The sequence below is a fragment of the Peromyscus leucopus genome, chromosome 10, assembly GCF_004664715.2.
Source record: "Peromyscus leucopus breed LL Stock chromosome 10, UCI_PerLeu_2.1, whole genome shotgun sequence".
NCBI lineage: Eukaryota > Metazoa > Chordata > Mammalia > Rodentia > Cricetidae > Peromyscus > Peromyscus leucopus.
The window spans coordinates 55,410,437-55,429,279 of NC_051071.1; the positions used below are offsets into that span (position 1 = coordinate 55,410,437).

An 18,843-nucleotide genomic window follows, 5' to 3' on the forward strand; every position below is an offset into this window, starting at 1 on the left:
CTGCTTTTTGGGTTCTCTTTTAAAGGGACACTAATGATATCATTCATTAAGCCTGTGCCCTCATGACCTAATCATCTCCCAAAGATTCTACCTCCTAAAGCAAAAACACTGGCATTAAGATTTCAATGGATGAATTATTTTGTGTGTGGGGCAAGCATCCAAGCTACACTGCTTTCCTCTCTACATATTAATGTATCTATGTACACATATGTATTTGTCTTATTATCTATTTATATTGCTATATATCTATCATTATGAGTCAGAAACTTTGGCCCACGTGAGAGACTGATTTGTCTCTCTAATAAGCCTGCAGTGCTGGGTGGGGCTCCCATGGATACAGATTTCTCTACCCATGAGTGGTTCTTTTGTTGTAACTCCCTTTGGAGGAGCCCACCTTTATAGTTAAAAATGTTTTAACTCTATCATATTAATGCAATTTTAGATTGTTGGACTTTAAGAATAGGAAGTAAAGGATGAGGAGACTGTCTTGAAGAGAATGGCCTAGACATTGCATGCATTACTTCTGCCCATGTTTCAATGTCAAGGACTTACTCCAGGGAAGTGGATACACTCAAACATCCCAGAGGCTGGGAAACTTAGTACTTCATTGGACACCATTTCCAGTGGCTTTCAGGAGATGTTCTCACCTAAAGGAAGGATGGACAATGGGGTGGGGGGGCATGGAGATGGAGAAAAGCTACAGTTAATTTAAAAAGTACGAAGTCAACTGAGCCTGATGGTATATGCTTATAATTACTTGGATAGGCTAAATCAAGGGGCTTGTAGTGCAAGGATCGCTTTGCACTATCAGTGACACTCTCTTTTAGAGTTCTAAAATTAAATGAAAAGTGGATTGTGTACATAGTTCAGTGGCAGAGTATGTGCCTAGCACCTGTAAGATGAGATTCTTGAGTAGATCCTTACTATTGATAGATAAAAGCAAGTTTATGTAAAATTTCAAAAATCATTTTGGATTTAGACTCAGCAGATAGTTCATAAATACTAAGCTTATGAAAACAATAAAAAAGTATTTTTGTTACAAAGTATCTATGTGGGGCAGTCAGTATGCTAAGCACTTACCATAAATTGCCTCACTTGTTTCTCAAAGCTCTATACGATGGAAACATTTTTTTTCCAATTGAAAATTCAAGTTTTAAGGGATTAAGTCATTTGTCCAAGTTGACAAAGCTAATTATCAGAGGAAACAGGATTCACTGTGTGGCTGAGGCTACAACTGCAATTTCAATGTTAGAGTGTTCCCAACACATCTCATCTCCCTTTCTCCATTTCAGGACTACAGGGAGATTCTCACATAGGTATTCCCTCTATTTTAAAATATGGAATAAACAAACCCACTCAGGAATGGACTCCAAAGAATGAATTCATTTGATTTATTGCTACTTTTGTTTGTTGTTTTCTGTTTTCGAGGACTTTGTGCTAGGCTCAGGTAGAAGGAGAAGGATGTCTGATGAGGCAAGATAGAGGGTCGAGGTCTTAGTTTGGGCTACTGTTGCTGTGATGAAACACCGTGACCAAAAACAACTTGGGGGAGGATAGGGTTTATTTCACTCACAATTCCATATAACAGTTCATTATCAAATGCAGTGAGGGTAAGAACTCAAATAGGGCAGGATGCTGGAGGCAGGAGCTGATGCAGAAGCCATGGAGGGGTGCTGCTCACTGGCTTGCTCCTCATGGCTTGGTCAGCCTGCTGTCTTATAGAACCCATGACCATCAGGCCAGGGGGTGACCTCACCCACCCACAAGTGGCCGGGTCTTCCCAATTCAATCACTATTTGATAAAATACCCTACAGGTTTGCCTATAGCCGGATCTTATAGAGGCCTTTTCTCAGTTGAAGCTCTTGCCTCTCAGATGACCATAGCTTGTGTCAAGTTGACATAAAACTAGCTAACACAACTGACCCCTTGTCAACTTGACACACAAGCACACTCCTCTTAAGTAAAACATTTCCTTTCTCATTTATCCCCAAGATGGCCTGTTACTATTACTATCACAATATAAAACATAAATAACTTTAAAAGACCCACAGTCTTTACAAATTCAAACACATTAAAAGTTCATTTTTTTTTTTTTTCGAGACAGGATTTCTCTGTGTAGATTTGCGCCTTTCCTGGAACTCACTTTGTAGCCCAGGCTGGCCTCGAACTCACAGAGATCCCCCTGCCTCTGCCTCCCAAGTGCTGGGATTAAAAGCATGCGCCACCACCGCCTGGCTAAAAAGTTCAATTTCTTTAAAATCCAAAATCTCTTTTAAAAGTTCAAACTTAATGTGTACTCCTGTAAAATCAAAATTAAATTGAATACTTTCTTACTTCAAGAGGAAGAACCAGGGCACATTTACCACCAGTTTAAAGCAAAACCAAATTCTAACAGTGTAAATAACTCAATGTTTACTATCTGGGATTCATTTATGATAGTCTGGGCTCTTCCAAAGGGCTTGGGTCACTTCGCTGGATCTGCTCTATGAAGCACACACAGCTTGTCTACTAGGCTCCATCTGGCTCTACCTCATACTTCCTGCTGTCCTTGGTCATCTCATGGTACTGGCATCTCCAAACTGCTGGGCTCTCCGCTAGAACTGGGCTACACTTTCAGTAATAGCTGGGCTCTTTTCATGGTGACAAGCCTCAACTGCTTTCCATCACCCCCTTCATGCTTTCAAAATTAGTACCACCCGAGTGACTCTTACATATGATCAAGTTAGGCAACTGGCAAAGGGTACAACCTTGGCCACCTCTGAAACAGCATCTGTAATGTGACCTTGAGGAAACAGTTCCCAGAAAATTTCACCTTAATGATGCTTCTCTCTCTCTCTCTCTCTCTCTCTCTCTCTCTCTCTCTCTCTCTCTCTCTCTCTTTCTCTCTCTCTAAGATTTACTTATTTATTATGTATACAGTATTCTGCTTGCATGTATGACTGCAGACCAGAAGAGGTAGTCTCTTTTTAATCACTGCTAATTCCTTAGCTCCTTCCACACAGCATCAATTGTCTCAGTAAAGCAAGGGTTTTACAAGTTGATTCTTCAGCCTCAGCTAACCAAAAGTACAGATTCTCATCCCAAAATAGTGAACGGCCTTGAAAGACTCTTTATGTGATTCTCAAACTTCCCTCTGGAACTTTACAAGCCAGGCCTCCATCCTCTGCATTTCTCTGAACATTCTTGTCTTTCACCCTCACACAGAGCAGTTAGTTCACCAAGGTTGGAACACTCAGTGGGTTTTCCAGCTCAAAGGTCCAAAGTCCTTCCACAATCCTTCCCAAAACCCGTGGTCTGGTCTATCATCATAATACTCCATGATCCCGGTACCAGTTTTTGTCCTAGTAAGGTTACTGTTGCTGTGATGAAACATGCTGAAAGCAGTGTGGGAAGGAAAGGGTTTATTTAGCTTACACTTCCATATCATAGTCTATCACCGAAGAAAGTTAGAACAGGAAATCATGTAGGGCAGGGAACCTGGAGTCAGGGGCTCTTGCAGAGAGTTGATGCAGAGGCCATAGAGGAGTGCTGCTTACTGGCTTGTTCCTCATGGCTTGCTCAGCCTGCTTTCTTATAGAACCCAGGACTACCAGTCTAGGGTTGACATCAACCCATCATGGGCTGGGCCACATGCCATTGATCACTAATTAAGAAAATGCCCCATAGGCTTACCTACAGCTAGATCATATGGAGACACTTTCTCAATTGAGGCTCCCTCCTCTCAAATGACTATTAACTTGTTCCAAGTTGATATAAAGCTAGCCAGTTGAGACGGTTGATTCAAATATTTCTTCCATGCAGTGATGATGTTTGGACAGCTACTGAACTATTCTTAGCTCGTTCCTTGAGGTTCCTTCTCTTACAGGGTGGACAGCAGCATAGCTTCTCAGTGAGCATCCCAGCTTTGGATAACCATTTTCCAACACTGACAGGTGTTTTGTGCAACACCCAAGTCTACATTTCTGAACTGTGGACCTCTACTGAAAGTTCCTTAATAATATCCTTTTTTGTGTGTGTGTGCATGCCATTAGTTGCCTGCTAGGATCTTAGAGGCTAGATTGTGTTTTCATCGTGGATTTAAAAAGAACTCTCATTAGATGATCTACGCTTCTTTACTGTTGCAAAACCTTTAAAATGTGATACTATTTTATTTTGGGCCATTAAATGCACCACGAGAAAGTCCTCTGTGGTGGCAGCTGGGTATGGTGTGTTTGTTGTTCAGGGCTTTGATCATTTTACTGTGAGTAATATGAATAATGCAAGAGTCTGTTGAATGTAAGCTCTGCAGTGCTCTGTCTTCAGTAACCAATCCATGTTCAAATATCCTCAGTTCTCACATGGGAAGAGAGCCCATTCAAGTTGGAATTCCTTCCAATGAATGGAATTTTAATTGACATTTTGATCATCTAATTATATTTCTCAATTACTGTCGCAATGTGAATCTTCCTCAAATATTTTTTCTGCTGACTGATTAAACATCCATACTGTTCCAGAAAAACAATCAACTCAATTTTCAGTTTTCAGCAATGTTGTTAACTAATTATTCTTAGGTTTTTATTTGTTTTTGACTCTTCAGGGAACCCTAACTAAAAGCTCGATAAATCTCCCATAATGAGCAACACTTTGGTCATCTTACAACTGAGCTGAAAACTTTCACAGCCTGGCAAAAAATCCTCAAAAAATTCATGTCCCTTTTTTTTTTTTTTTACTAAAGATTTATTGATGTGTGTGTGTGTGTGTGTGTGTGTGTGTGTGTGTGTGTGTGTGTCTATGTGGGTATATGTGTACCATTTGCTTCCAGAAGCCTGTGGAAGCCAGAAGAAGGTGTTAGCCCCCCTGAAACTAGAGTTAGAGGTGATTGTGATCGATGTTAGGGGTTCTGAGAGCTAAGTTCTCTGAAAGGGACTCTTAACCATGGAACAATCTTTCCAGTCCCATCACTTTTGCTTTGAATAAACCACAAACTTAGGTCTTTCTTTTCAGTATCTATCATGAGGAATAAACACATATTAAGCTTAACCATTCTTTCCCCTTAAAAAATATATTATGTTATATTTCAACTTACAGTAACATCATCTAAGTTAATGGAAAACACTTTCTGGCCTCTACAAATCTTTCATTATTTGTTTGTGGACTGACCTTTGTGTGTTTGACATTAATTCTTAAGGAATTTACTTCCATGAGTGGCACTTGATGGCTAGTCTTTGAATTCCCAATCAAGTATGATGCACAATTCTATACTCTTATCTATCATCTCATGGTGTCCCTGCAACTTCGTTGTCATTATTATACTTATTTTATTGATGAGTGCATTGAATCTTAGAGCACATCAGTTAACTGTGGAAGTTAACTTGTAAGTGGAGGCATTCGAATTTAAATCTGTGCTACCTGAGTGATCTTAACTACTGCATTAAAAAAATCAGTTTATGCAAAGAGAATTTGGGCAAGCAACAAGCAAAAATCTTGAATCTATTATGGAGAACAATCCTCAGACTTTTGCTAACTTAATCATCAATATTTTCACTTGAAAAAAAAACTGACTTACAATAGCATCAAGTTCATTTAACTTGAGGAAAGGTGGCTTTCAGAGAAGGAGGAAATAACTACTCCCATGATCCGACATTTTGATGGTGTAATTTTGCTATGAAAAGTCAGGATTGGCCTCCCTGGAAAACTGTACTTTTCAACTGCACTGAAAAGAGTGGATCAACACTAATTGACTAAAACTAAAGACATTGTCTTTGGCAGCAATTTTCTGACCACCCTCCCAGGGGTCTGTGTTACATAATTGCTCAAAAAGTCAATTATTTTAGTTAATTCTGCTGCTAAGTGTTCCTGCTGGGACATAGGAAAACCATGGTTTTGTTTGTTTGTTTGTTTTATTATTAGAATACCCACAGGAGCCTTTGCTATGTTTTTTTGACACTGGTGGGATATTGCTACACCTGTTTTGTACAGTTTCCAGGTAAGAGTGTTTAATGCAGAACTCCAGAGATGCTGTGGAGCTTGGCACACACTGGAGAAGATCCAGAGCTGAGTCCTAGAGGAAATACTCACTTCATCAGCAAGGATCATGTGGCCCCTTTCCAAGCAGAGTGGATGTGAACTCCCATTTCCGGTGGGCACGGCAATCACAGCAACAGACACTAATTGAGCACATCCTTTGGCAGGCATGGCACTTGGTTCTAGCTGGGCTTTTTCAGTGCCAAACGTGCCATCTGCTCTCCTGATTACACAGCAGAAGGATTACTTACCAGGCAGGATCTCTGAGTCCTGGCCTCCCGGTCCTCTCCAGAGAGTGACCTGGGAGTGGCTCCACTGTGTTCATCCACTTGTTTTTCTGTTCAGATGACATTCTTCCAAGAAGCCACATTAGCATGAGCTCTTGCACCTCACAATATACCATGGGCATTTTCCTGACTTGCTTACCTTTGTTGAGATAGTGTTGATTATAAGAAAGATCTGCTTAAAATGAAATGCTGTGCTTACTGCACAGTTTTGAAGATAAATAATACAGTAAATATTCATGAGTTGTTGATGGTACATAGAACATTGTGTACCTAAGGATATTGTCACAGCTCGCTGTGCGGTGCAACAAGTGTGGTCTGAGGATGACTGATTTTCCCAGGCATCTCAAGGATGCTTTATTTAGACTTAGTATTTTTTTTTTTTTTTTTTTTTTTTTGGTTTTTCGAGACAGGGTTTCTCTGTGTAGCTTTGCGCCTTTCCTGGATCTCGCTTTGGAGACCAGGCTGGCCTCGAACTCACAGAGATCCGCCTGCCTCTGCCTCCCGAGTGCTGGGATTAAAGGCGTGCGCCACCACCGCCCGGCCTAGACTTAGTATTTTAATGGGGTTTGAAGAACTTACTGCAGTTTTCCTAGTGGTGAGTGAGGAGAAGGACAGAAGGAAGTTGAGGCAATGGATGGATCTTGTGTGTAAAATTCAAGGAAGGGAGGAGGGGGAATATTCAGGAACTTGAAGTAGGGAGAGACAGCCCTGGGAGGATTGGTCAAGCAACAGTGCTGCCATTGTGGGCCATGCCAAGGGTATGGGCTTTATGCCAGTCATGGGAAGGCTGTTTAAGGAGCTGCGTGGAATATGCAACAAAATGGAGACTACGTGGCAGGGAGTCAATTAAGTGAGAAATAAAAGAATCCTCTTTAAAGCTAGCAGGAGGCTAAAAGTTTTACTGGTTGGTTTCAAGAGCAATTTCTCTAATAGCATGTACTAAAAGCAAAAATTCTTTATGGTCAGTAAAAAGCAAGGATATTACTTGTATGAGTCATTTCACCTCTTCTTCGGGTTGGTGTCTAGACTCCTGTGCTAAGATGGACTCTGTTTCTCCCGAGGATCTAATTGAGGGTCCATTGCAAGCCTTAATCATAGCTGTCATTTGGGCATGTATTTTTTTCTTGAAATCTTATTCAATTTTTTTTATTATTATTATGCTGTGGTATAGATCTGTTACTTAAGTTGTGTTCTTAGTAAGATGAAGTGGTATAAATACATAAATATGAATAAAACCCAAACAATATAGGCATTTATGTGTTATACAATGAATATGTGTATATATTCATTAATATTTGTGAGACAGAACCTATCCTGGCCCACACAGTGCAGGGTAATAACTGGATAAAACACGACACTGAAAATGAACAAATCTAAAGTAGTTCTCTTCAGTTTCTCTGGCATGTTCACGGTGGATGTGGGGTCTTTGCAGTGCAAAGTGCCATTCACTCACTTGACCTTCCTGGGAATTCAGTCAACAGCAAATCCTAACCACACCCACCTCTCACAGTTCTCAGACTAAGAGTTTTGGGTACTGTTTTCTCAGTGGTCAGCAAGCCTTTAGTGCCAAAGGAAACAGCAGTCTCTCTGTCTGTCTGTCTGTCTCTCTCTTTTTTCCTTCTTCTTCCCTCCCTCTCTCTTCCTCTGTCTCAGTGCATACTCTTGCTTCTCTTCAATCTTTAGTTCCTTTTCTTTTGAAGTTTGTGATAATTCTGATTACTCTGCAGCAATGACCACGACTACTATCCTGTTATCATCCTTTCCAGAATTATATTTATTTTAAGAAAAAATGATTCCAAATCAATGAAAAATATAGAACAAATACTGATAAAGTTATTCTGGACGTTTTGGTAAACTGGATCACATAACTGTATGGTTAATTTCTGGTAGCTTATGATTAAATGGCAGAGTTATATATGGAAAGCATCAAACCCTGTTATTCTTAGCCAAATACAAACCAGAAAAATGTTATTTATCAAGAGCATCAGTGTTTAAGGTGGTACACTCTCTGTTGTGGACACATGGGTATCTTTGGTAAGCCAGTTAATAGTTTGGATTCATTTGACTGAAAAAAAGGAGTGGATGAGACATTTGGAATACTCAAAGGCAGTGAAGAACAGAGCAGTGAGAGTCCTCCATCTTAAGTGCTCTGAACGGAAGGAAATGACCCAGTTAGATTGAGATCTTCATTCTGGCTGCTGCTCTTTGGATCAGACAGAGGGATCCTAGACTGCTCTTGGCTACCCCAACTCCAAGATCTTGCACTTTACAGGGGTCAAAGCCAGAGATGTGCGGCCCAGTAGGGAGCCGGAGAATTTAGTTACTATTGTGGCTCAGGCCGTGGTATACAGACTAGAAATCTGACTTCCCGGCACAGATCTGAACACCGGCTGAGTAAGGAATTGTGGAGACCCTTGGGCTGCAGCAGGTGATGGAGGGACGCAGGTATTCAGCTGTCTACTCCCTGAAACTGGGAAACCATTCAAAAGCCAGGCGGTGGTGGCACACGCCTCTATTTCTAGCACTCGGGAGGTAGAGCCAGGCGGATCTCTGTGAGTTCGAGGCCAGCCTGGGCTACAGAGTGAGTTCCAGGACAGGCTCCAAAGCTACACAGAGAAACCCTGTCTTGAAAAAAAAAATCTTGAGCACTTGGTACATCACTTGTCCACTAGACATCCAGTTATCTTGCCTATCGAGATCATGCCTTTTTTTGCACAGACGTTGATATCAGCAAAGCTTGGCCATCTTCTGTGAGATAGAATCTATGTTCTGGAAATTATTTGGTCAATGAAAAGAACATTCCATGCATTTAAAGGCAATGAACTAGATCCATTCTCTGCACAACAACTGATGGAGGTAAAAATGCATTGCTTAGAAAAGAGCTGGGAAGCCGACTGGCCATAGCTTTTTATGGGGCATTCATTTTGTTTGCCGTCATTGGGGTGCGTTTTCTTTCATTTGAGAAAAATGAGGTGTATATTCTCCTCGCTGCCTTAGCTCTTGTGCCAGATTCCCTGGAGGATTTTCCCATTTTAGCCTGCTTAACTCAGGAAAAGAAATGGAAAGCTACAAAACTAAAATATTACCGGCTCTTTCCAAGTCTCTGCCTTTAATGTTTTGGCGATGGGCTTCTGTCATCCATGTCATGTTGACTGTCACGTCTGCCTGTGTGCCTGGTGAAACCATCAACAAATAAATGAATATCATCTACCTCCTAGGCTCCGTGCATTTTCTGTCTCCCTGTGCATTCATCTGTAGTGGATTTTAATATAGTGACTTGACGTTTCTGATGTTGATATGTGTTAGAAGGTAGACTAAACTAAAATGAAACAAGGGAGAGCGGTTCCTAGGCAACACAGGGAACTAACCTGCCTCTCCTTAGATAAGTCACATATTCTTCCTGACCTGAACAAGTCATCAAATGACCAAATGCCCCTAACCGCAGAAGGCATTCTGCAGCCTTAGCAAGCAGATCTGTAGCCCACGCTGGGATTTCCCAACATATCATTCTTTTGGCGTTAATTTTTTCATTGTGCAAATTAATCATTCTTTTATATGTATTCACAGAAAGTACACTTTAATTCCCATGGGAAGGAGCTAAGATCTTATTATTTCTTTACATGAGTATCTGCCATGCTTACCACAAATAGGAATATAAAAATGTGGTTTACTCTTCCTCCTTGACCTGGTCGTTAAGACCAGGTGGATTAGACTCCTATTCTAAGCAGTGCAGAGCCAATGTGAGCACGGTAGAGATGGGCTCAGGCTTTTATTAGTAATAATTACCCAAACTTTCCTCCTCCCCTCCCTGTGCTTTGAGAAGTGGAATAGGAGAGTGCTAAGAAAAATATAGAAAAGAGAGACAGCTGGGATAGTTCCAAGAGCCACGACAAACGTGCAGGAAAGTGCCTACATGGCTCCTATTCTTACTTTTGCAGTAACGTCAGCTCTGGAGCAATTCCCGTGCCTGTGTTCTGACTGCTTTTATGCTTTCTCTCTAGGAGACCTTGCGATTGTTATTTAATTTTACTAAAGGTCAATTTCGACTACTAGTAGAGTCTACTGTGTCAAAGGAGATGGTGATTGCTCTCTGACAACGGTGCTGGTTTAGTGATGATGATTTTCTTAGCTGTCATTGGTACATGCATGACTGTAGGGAGGGCCATGTCCAGGAAGACTAGGAGAGGGCAGAGACAATCCAAGCTGTGGATTGGCTCAAAGCTCCTTTTCCCAGGGAGAAGGCCTGGCGCTAGGTCCCTGGGTGTGCTGTATGCATGCCAGTCGGGACCTGATGTGACAGCTAGTACTTCCCAGAGTGTGCCCCCTTTGGCAGAGTTCTCAGTGCCCACACTGGCCCTTGACACAGGAGTGGGTACATGCCAGCAAAACCTTTTGGCCTTGGGTTCTAAGTGTGCTCAGAGCTGAGGGGGAAGACTGTGTTCATTATTTCGTGAGTTAACCTTTCCTGGCTATGACTTTGGCTTTTCAAATACTAACGCAACACATTTTCTTTTTTCCCTACCCCTCTGATTTATAGGGTGCTGAGAAAATTTTGTCAATGAATGAATCAGGAGAACTGCAAGACCTCTTAACCAAAATCGAGGTAATTGTGCTTTGGACAACTTATTTTTAGTAATCAAAATGCTAAGCACATTCTGGTTGTAATTGGTTTCCTAGTTGAATTTTTATGCCATGTTCATACAAATATATAATGGTGTGTGTGGGACAGTTTTAATTGGGTACCACCTGCCATTGTATTTGCTCTATCTAGGGTGATCTAAATATCTGCTTCTAACAACCTCATCCTATTAACTGAACTTTTTAGTTGGCTTTGTCTGAGACTAATTCTCTATAATAGAGGTGTTGAAGTACTAAGCTGGACAATTGTCTTAAAACACACTTATTCCCATGGACTTATTCATCATTGATGAAGGTAAAGGGAAAACGATTTCTGTAAGACACGCTTTTAAATTTTTGTTCCTACCTTTTACAATTATAGCATGAGAGACACAATTATTCAAATATATAGTGTATCAAATTAACGTGCAACCAGGAAACTTTCAGCATTTTCCTGGTAAATGATTGTATCAGCCTGTTTCTTCCTGCACATAGGGAGACCATATGGTTTATCATCCAGATGGAAATGGTTTTAAGAGTGAAAATTATATATTCATAATTACCCAGAGCTTTCCCAGGTGAACAAGGCAGGCCAGCATCCACATGCCTCTACTGTCCCTTCTTGTTCTACTGTATTTTTGATTCTCTCCCACACCTACCTCTACATCAGTCAAAAGTAAGAGCTCTGTGGCCTCTCCGCTCCCTTAGAACCACTCACTTATGCGAGTTCAGTCTACCGAGATTGCTATTGTTCCAGTTCCTCATTTCATTCCACTACCTGGAAGGTCTGTAGTCTCTATCTATAAAACTAGTTTTAAAAATAACTCTCTAGTCTTTCCTGCCTTCTTATCTCCATGACTCTTCATATTGTGTGGTTGCCAAAGGATTCCTTTTATCATTTTCCTTGGGGTATTTGATTTACATCCCAAATGAGCTATACACTCCTTGATTTTAACAGTTTTTTTTAAATTGATATTTAGTCTTTCTCAGAAGGAAAACAAGATGTGTTCACTCATTTGACAATTTTTTTTGAGTAGTTATGGTTTCCGAGCACCGTCCTTTAGGGGACAACCATGTCTGCTCAAAGACTTGCTTGCGTACAGCAGTAGCTCACAAAAGTTCTGAGCTAATTTTCTGTCATAATAATAACAGTTGCATTACACTTATACACAGTGGTCCAATAAAGGCGGCAGATAGAGAAAGTGCGTCTGAACAGGGAGTGTTCTGGGGATGTAGGAAGAAAATATGGTATGATCTGATTTCCTAATTTTCCTTAGCATACACAATTTGTAATTTCTGAAGTATTATGGTTTGAAAATTTGAGAATTTTACCTGGCAGTCCAGCTCCCCTGATAGTCATATGACTTTGGACATGTAGCTTCACTCCTTGGAGTCCTGATAGCTTAAGGCATCAAATGAGAGTATGCACTTACCTGTCAAAAATTCCATTCAGATAAAAATATTTGCATAGGTAGATTTCTTTTTTCTTTTTGCTCCTATAGACCACTTCAATTCCATAAAGTCATTAATTTAGGTTAATGTGCATCTTTTATTTAACCCACAAAATTGCATAGTGTATATTATTTATCTATTATATAGTTTTCTGAATACATTTTAATATTATGCAAATTGTATCATAGAATACACCTGATTTGATTTTCTACTGATATGTGACCATTGAAGGCATTTAGTTTAGCAGCTGCATACCTCTCCAAGACAGCCTTTTCTAGTAGCTCTTGCTTCCACAATGGAACCAATTTCTGCCTTAAATGACTAGTTGCCACTGCCTGCCTGTGGCTATTGATCACGTAACATAAGGTTGTATGACTGAGGAACTGATTTTTCCTTTTGTTTGAGACAAGGTCTTATTTAGCTTACAACTTACTACATAGCTGAGGATGACCTTGAGCTCCCGATTCTCTTGCTTATATCTCCCAAGGAAATGGATTTTTAAATTTTATATAATTTTTGACCCAAATTTAAACATAAATAGCCTTATGTAGATAGCATTATATTGGTTGGTTTTATATCAACTTGACACAAGCTAGAGTCATCAGAGACAAAGGAGCCTCAGTTGAGCAAATGCCTGCATAAGATACAGCTGTAGGGCATTTTCTTAATTAGTAATCAGTCGGGGAGAATCCAGCCCATTGTGTATGGTGCCATCCCTGGGCTGGTGGTCCTGGGTTCTATAAGAAAGTAGGCTGTGCAAGCCATGTGAAGCAAGCCAGTAAGCAGCATCCTGCCATAGTCTCTGCATCAGCTTCTGCCTCCAGGTTCCTGCCCTGCTTGAGTCCCTGTCTTAATGATGAACAGCAATGCCAAAGTTTAAGCGAAATAAACCCTTTCCCTGCAACTTGCTTTTTGGACATGATGTTTCTTCACTGCAATAGAAACCCTAACTAAGACAAGTATTTTAATTCCATACTTTAGTATCATCTTTCAGAATCTCATAGGATGAATGGACCTCCATAGTTTCCTTTGTACAGATGTATAACTGACTTAGATGCCCTGAACATTTATCCCCTTTTATCCATGATTCTTTTACTCTGTCACTTAATATCTACATACTAGATTAATGTAAACACTCTTTCTCTTTCAGCTTACAGGGCTTTGGAAAAACATTTTTATCATTTTAAAGTTTATCTCAATTTTACAATCAGTACAATTAAAATGCAAATAGTAAGATTATTTCTAGTTTTGAAAAGGGTGGTGTGCTACTGGCTTCTACTGTTATAGACATTGTAAGGTGCTACAGTTTGGTTGGACTTCTTGTCTGAAGGGTAAAACTGGTAGAGAATTGTAGTCATCTAGGAAATCCTGCCTATGAGGGAACTAGGGTTTAATAGAAGTCAACTTAGATAAAGAGACAGGTCCTAGAGAAGCATTAGATGATCAAACAAAGTGGATGAGGATGCAATATTCAAATATGAACATCTAGTACTCTGGTTAGCTTTGGCAGGAGTTAAATATTCACAGGGCTGGAAACATTTAAATCCTGATTGTGTAGCAAGTAATATGCTTGGTGTTTTATATATACTGAATGATTGAAATAGGTTATATTATTATTCCCATGAAGCCATTAAGAGAATTGGTACAGAAAGAGACTAAATCACTTGCTCAAGATGTTACAGAAAATGTTTCATTCCTGAATCTGATCAGCCTGACTCTAAAGTCAGGATATTAATCATAAAGCTATGCTCCTGTGACTCTCAATTCAAATGACATATAGGTAAGTGGGACATATGACTTTATCATGACAAGACACAAGACTGGTTGAGAAATTTATCTAGTGTATTAGGTGCAGGGAATAAGCTGTTCTAACACCATGGTCTGTTTCTCATGGAACATCCTAGAAGATGGACAACTGTTTATTCTATAGCAAGACATTAGACAGGTTATTCAGTTCTGATTTGTATCACTGGGTATTACATGCCAGTCATACAACTTCTCTTGGTCTTCACAGTCCAAGTTCAAGGCTTAGCAGTTATCCTAAGTGAAGGTGAGGAACAAGGCTTAGGGGCTGTATGGGGCTAAGAGAAGGAAATAAGCAAACAAGTTTACATTTTCTGGTTCAAGAATGCTAGCTACCATGTATACTGTTCAAGTGAACATTTCTCTGGCAAGCTGAGTGGCTGGGGCATATTGATGGAGATTGTCTGTGTCCTTGCACATGAGCAACAGGCCAAGTGGACCAGATTTACATGACACAAAAGCCATGTCTTGCCTCACATTTGTCATTGAAATAGCTATTTTAAAAAATGAGAATAGAAGCGGTCTTAGAATAGTTTCACCATTGTGCCATAACCATCAAAATTAACAAATGAATTAAAGACATATTTACTTTTCCCTTACAGGGGCAAGGTCTTAGACCAGAAAACTAATGCTGATGCATTTAAATCAAATAACTCAGCATAATAGGATAAGGCTGAGTCATGTGCCTATGAACAATTTATCTGGAGACAGCAGCTGGTGCATATGACTTAAGGTAGAGATTTATTAATAAAATAATGGCTTACAACATCTAATCTCACTGTTTGCCAGCCAGCCTTCTCTTTGTCCTCCGTGGATTAGTTCACTGAATCCTGTCAATAACTGAATAATCAAAGATCTCATCTTACAATTCAAGGATTCTGAAGACAGGCTTTTAGGATGGCCTTGATTGCCAGTGATATACCAGTGACCCTGTCAACATGAGAATGTAGGTTTCAGTGTTGATATGTTAATTTTCTCTTAGAAAACTCATTGGTTGTGATGTTCAGATAAATTATGAAGTTAGAGTAGACTCCTGGTACTAGTGGATTTAACGTTTGATGTTTTTATTCATCAAAAGTAATTTTGTAGGCTCTATTTCAGATCAGTGATGTAAAATAAATTCTAATACTGTTGCATTGCAGTTTTGAGGCCTATGTACTGACAGCCTGATGTTCAGGGTGAGTGAGTGACAGGAGAGAATGAGATGAGGTGGATGACTAGAGCCCATGCTTTATTTCGGCTTTGCTCATCTTTGTCATCATAAATACATTCTTTGGGAAAACCATATGCTATTTTAAAATTTCATCATTCACAAGTGTCCCAGGACACAGTGGGAGTTGGTTTCAGATAAAGTCTACCTGATGTTTTTTTTATATTTGTTGCTGAAATGCTGAGGCACATTTTTAAAAACTACCAAATAATTTACATTGGTTGATAAACAGCTGCTTTCCAAACATTCCTCCTGTTGCTTGATGGCACCTGCCCTGTTAGTCTGCCAAAGAAGCTTGATTCCCACTTACATTTTAATGTCACGTAAACTATGAATGTTTTGTAGTTTATTTCCAGGGAAATATATATGTTTATATAATTTTTTTCCTGTGATCTATTTGAAATTCAAATTTAACTGAATATTACTTATTTTTAGTTGCAATATGTGGCCATCTTGTTCTACTATGAAGCTAAAACTATTTACAACCCAGCAGTAATGGAGTCCTGGATTCCAGATGCTGTTGCTCTCTCTATCTAAGCTATAGGTTGGCTTAATATCTATTTTGTCCAGTTGCTGCAATTCTTATATAAGACCAACCATCCATCTATCATCTATCTATCTATCTATCTATCTATCTATCTATCTATCTATCTATCTACCTGTCTACCTTTGTGTCATCTATCTATCATCTCCTAAGTTTGTCTCAAACTCACTATACAGACAAAGATTATCTTAAACTTTTTATCTTCCTGCTACTTCTGAAGTTCTTGGTTTACAAGTGTGTGCTAACAAGACCAACTTGATAGTTCTGAATGTATCCTTTCACAATTATAGTGATGTCAAACATGTATTGACATGATCATTTTATTTTTGAAATTCAATGATGTCATTATTTGAGAATTTCCGTATATTTATCTTTTTTTTTTTTTTTTTTTTTTTTTTTTTTGGTTTTTCGAGACAGGGTTTCTCTGTGTAGCTTTGCGCCTTTCCTGGAACTTGCTTTGGAGACCAGGCTGGCCTCGAACTCACAGAGATCCACCTGCCTCTGCCTCCCGAGTGCTGGGATTAAAGGCGTGTGCCACCACCGCCCGGCTATATTTATCTTTTAAAGAATATTCTTTCCTTCTGAAATGTCTTTACAAAGACATTTTAACATTACAAAAAGAAAATCAAGTCCAACCTTCTTTATAGGGATCAATTCTTGCACAGAACAATTACAAAATCATCCAATTACCACTTTCATTCAATCTATCTGTTTGGGAGATCTTTGAATCTCTTCAATCTTTATAGCATTTCCAGTTTCCAATTTGTGTCATTGAGACTGGCAACACCTACTTTCCATCAAAATAATTCTGTGCTGTTAAAAATGAAAAAAAAAAAGAAACATTACATATGTTTTGTGTCTTACTATAACAGCTAAATTAAAGGGTAGCAGTAAGTGGGTCTTAGAGAAAATGTATACATGAAAAGAGATCTGAGGATGTATACATGCAGTTGATTATATTCTGATGCTTACTTTCCAAATTACATTCTGAAATTACTTATGAGGATAAAATTACATTTACTTATTTGTTTTTTAGATTCTTAGTTGTATATAGTAGGGAATTGAAGAGTAGATTCAGCTAGTTCAGGTTTCTTTTTTTCAACTGAGTTTTTAAATGTGTAATTTTGACTCTCCATTGCAAAACTGTATGTATCTGTGTGGGTCAAATACATTTGTCTGAGTTTGTCATTTTGCAGGTGTGTGTGTGTGTGTGTGTGTGTGTGTGTGTGTGTGTGTGTGTGTATGTGTGTATGTTGCCTACATTTTCTAACCTTGCACAAAGCCAGGCTTTCAAACGTTGCTGCCAATTCCTGTATTGCAAGTCAGTAACTTAGCATCAGTTTTGTTTGTGTTCATTCTGTGATGGCTTCTAATCACCTGGGGCATGGTGAGTTCCAGCAATAGATTCTGAGAAAGCTTACATGGGCAAAGAAGCACATTGGAATGAGTGTGAATGTTTTATTAAATACTGTCTTCCACACAAAACCTGGTTGTATTTATTCTATATTTGAGATGCTTTATTTTTGCTAAAGGTAGAAAGGCTGACAGCTATTAAGAAAGGTTTATGATGTGCATAAATGTCTCAAGATATCCGTGTCTGTTTTTTTTAAAGTATCAAATGAGGATAATGATGCTTGCATTGTGTCTCTCTTGAAGACGATGTCTCTATGTGGAGGGGGAGCGTAGAGGGAAGAAATAGCATGTAATGAAAGTGTTTGCAATGATTAAAGAATTATTCAATTTGGCAATGTAATGATGGCTCTTTGGTTGATAGTGGATCCTTTAAACTTTAGCTCCTAGTTTTCTGATTTTTCAAATTCTTTATTGGATGTACTATTCTAGAAGACAGAAAAGTGTTAAGAGATTCAAAAGAGAGAGCTAGAAGTATTTTTTTTCTCATGAAAACAATAATCTTTTGTTATGTTTAGTTGGCAAAATGTTTTCATATGACAAAACTCTTGAAAGTATGTGCCATCCAACACACTTAGCCTAAAATTTACTAGACTTTATAAGCCAAGCCTGTGCTGTAGATGGCCATCAAGGAAGGCAGTGAAAGAATTCTGCACTTCTCCTTCTCCTAGGTCCCATGGATATTAATGGCTGATGTTGTCAAGTGCATAGCCACAATGATCTCCTACCAATGTTGTTTTACAGCATCTCACAATACTGACTGAATTGCTTTCACTAACATATATTCCGTTCTTTCCTGTTTCTCACCGCCCTATATAGAGAGTACAGCACCCACATGAGTGTCCTTCCTGTGGAGGCTTTGGCTTCCTTCCATGCTCCGTGTGCCATGGAAGCAAGATGTCAGTGTTTCGAAATTGCTTTACGGACGCTTTCAAAGCCCTGAAGTGTACAGCTTGTAACGAGAATGGTCTTCAGCGCTGTAAGAACTGTGCTGGATAACCGGATTTTCTGCCCAGGGAAAGCCTCGTTTTATTAAACAAAGGCTAAAATTTGGTTTCTAAACTTTTTTTTTTTTAAAGAAAGTTATGTTTTTGGATTAAAAATAAAGTTTGTATATTATAACAACATTTGTTTTAATTTTTGGTTATGGTTACTTTTGTTGTTTTATTAAATAAACATTTATTCGACAACTTCCATGGACCAAGCCCTGTGCTAGATGCTGGTTTCTGGTGGAAATTATGGAAACTCAGTATCACTCTACCATATCTGAAGTCCAGCTCCCAAGATGTTTCTGATTTTCAAAGGAAATAAAACATACCTCAGTGCCTGTTGCCATGTTGCTCTCTTGTTTAGGATGGTTTATGAGAACTCTCTAGGTGTATAATGCATTTGTATGCATTCCTCAACTTCAGGGAAGCGTACAGCTTTGAACAGTGGGGAATAATGTACCATGTATTCTTAGGCCATCATTTCTTTTAAGTCGTGTAATAGTTCCAGAGCAGATGGCTTTAATTAC

At 39.2% G+C, this 18,843-nt stretch overlaps 1 protein-coding gene across 1 annotated transcript in view; it reads left to right on the forward strand.

Annotated features, from left to right (window-relative positions):
• Positions 1-18,449, forward strand: part of Grxcr1 (glutaredoxin and cysteine rich domain containing 1) — a 115,038-nt gene extending 96,589 nt beyond the window's left edge. The window contains exons 3-4 of the mRNA XM_028882219.1: positions 10,829-10,894; positions 18,147-18,449. Coding sequence (XP_028738052.1) covers positions 10,829-10,894; positions 18,147-18,326 — 246 coding nt within the window. The 3' untranslated portion in view covers positions 18,327-18,449. The remainder of the gene's footprint in view (positions 1-10,828; positions 10,895-18,146) is intronic.
• Positions 18,450-18,843: the final 394 nt, after the last annotated feature.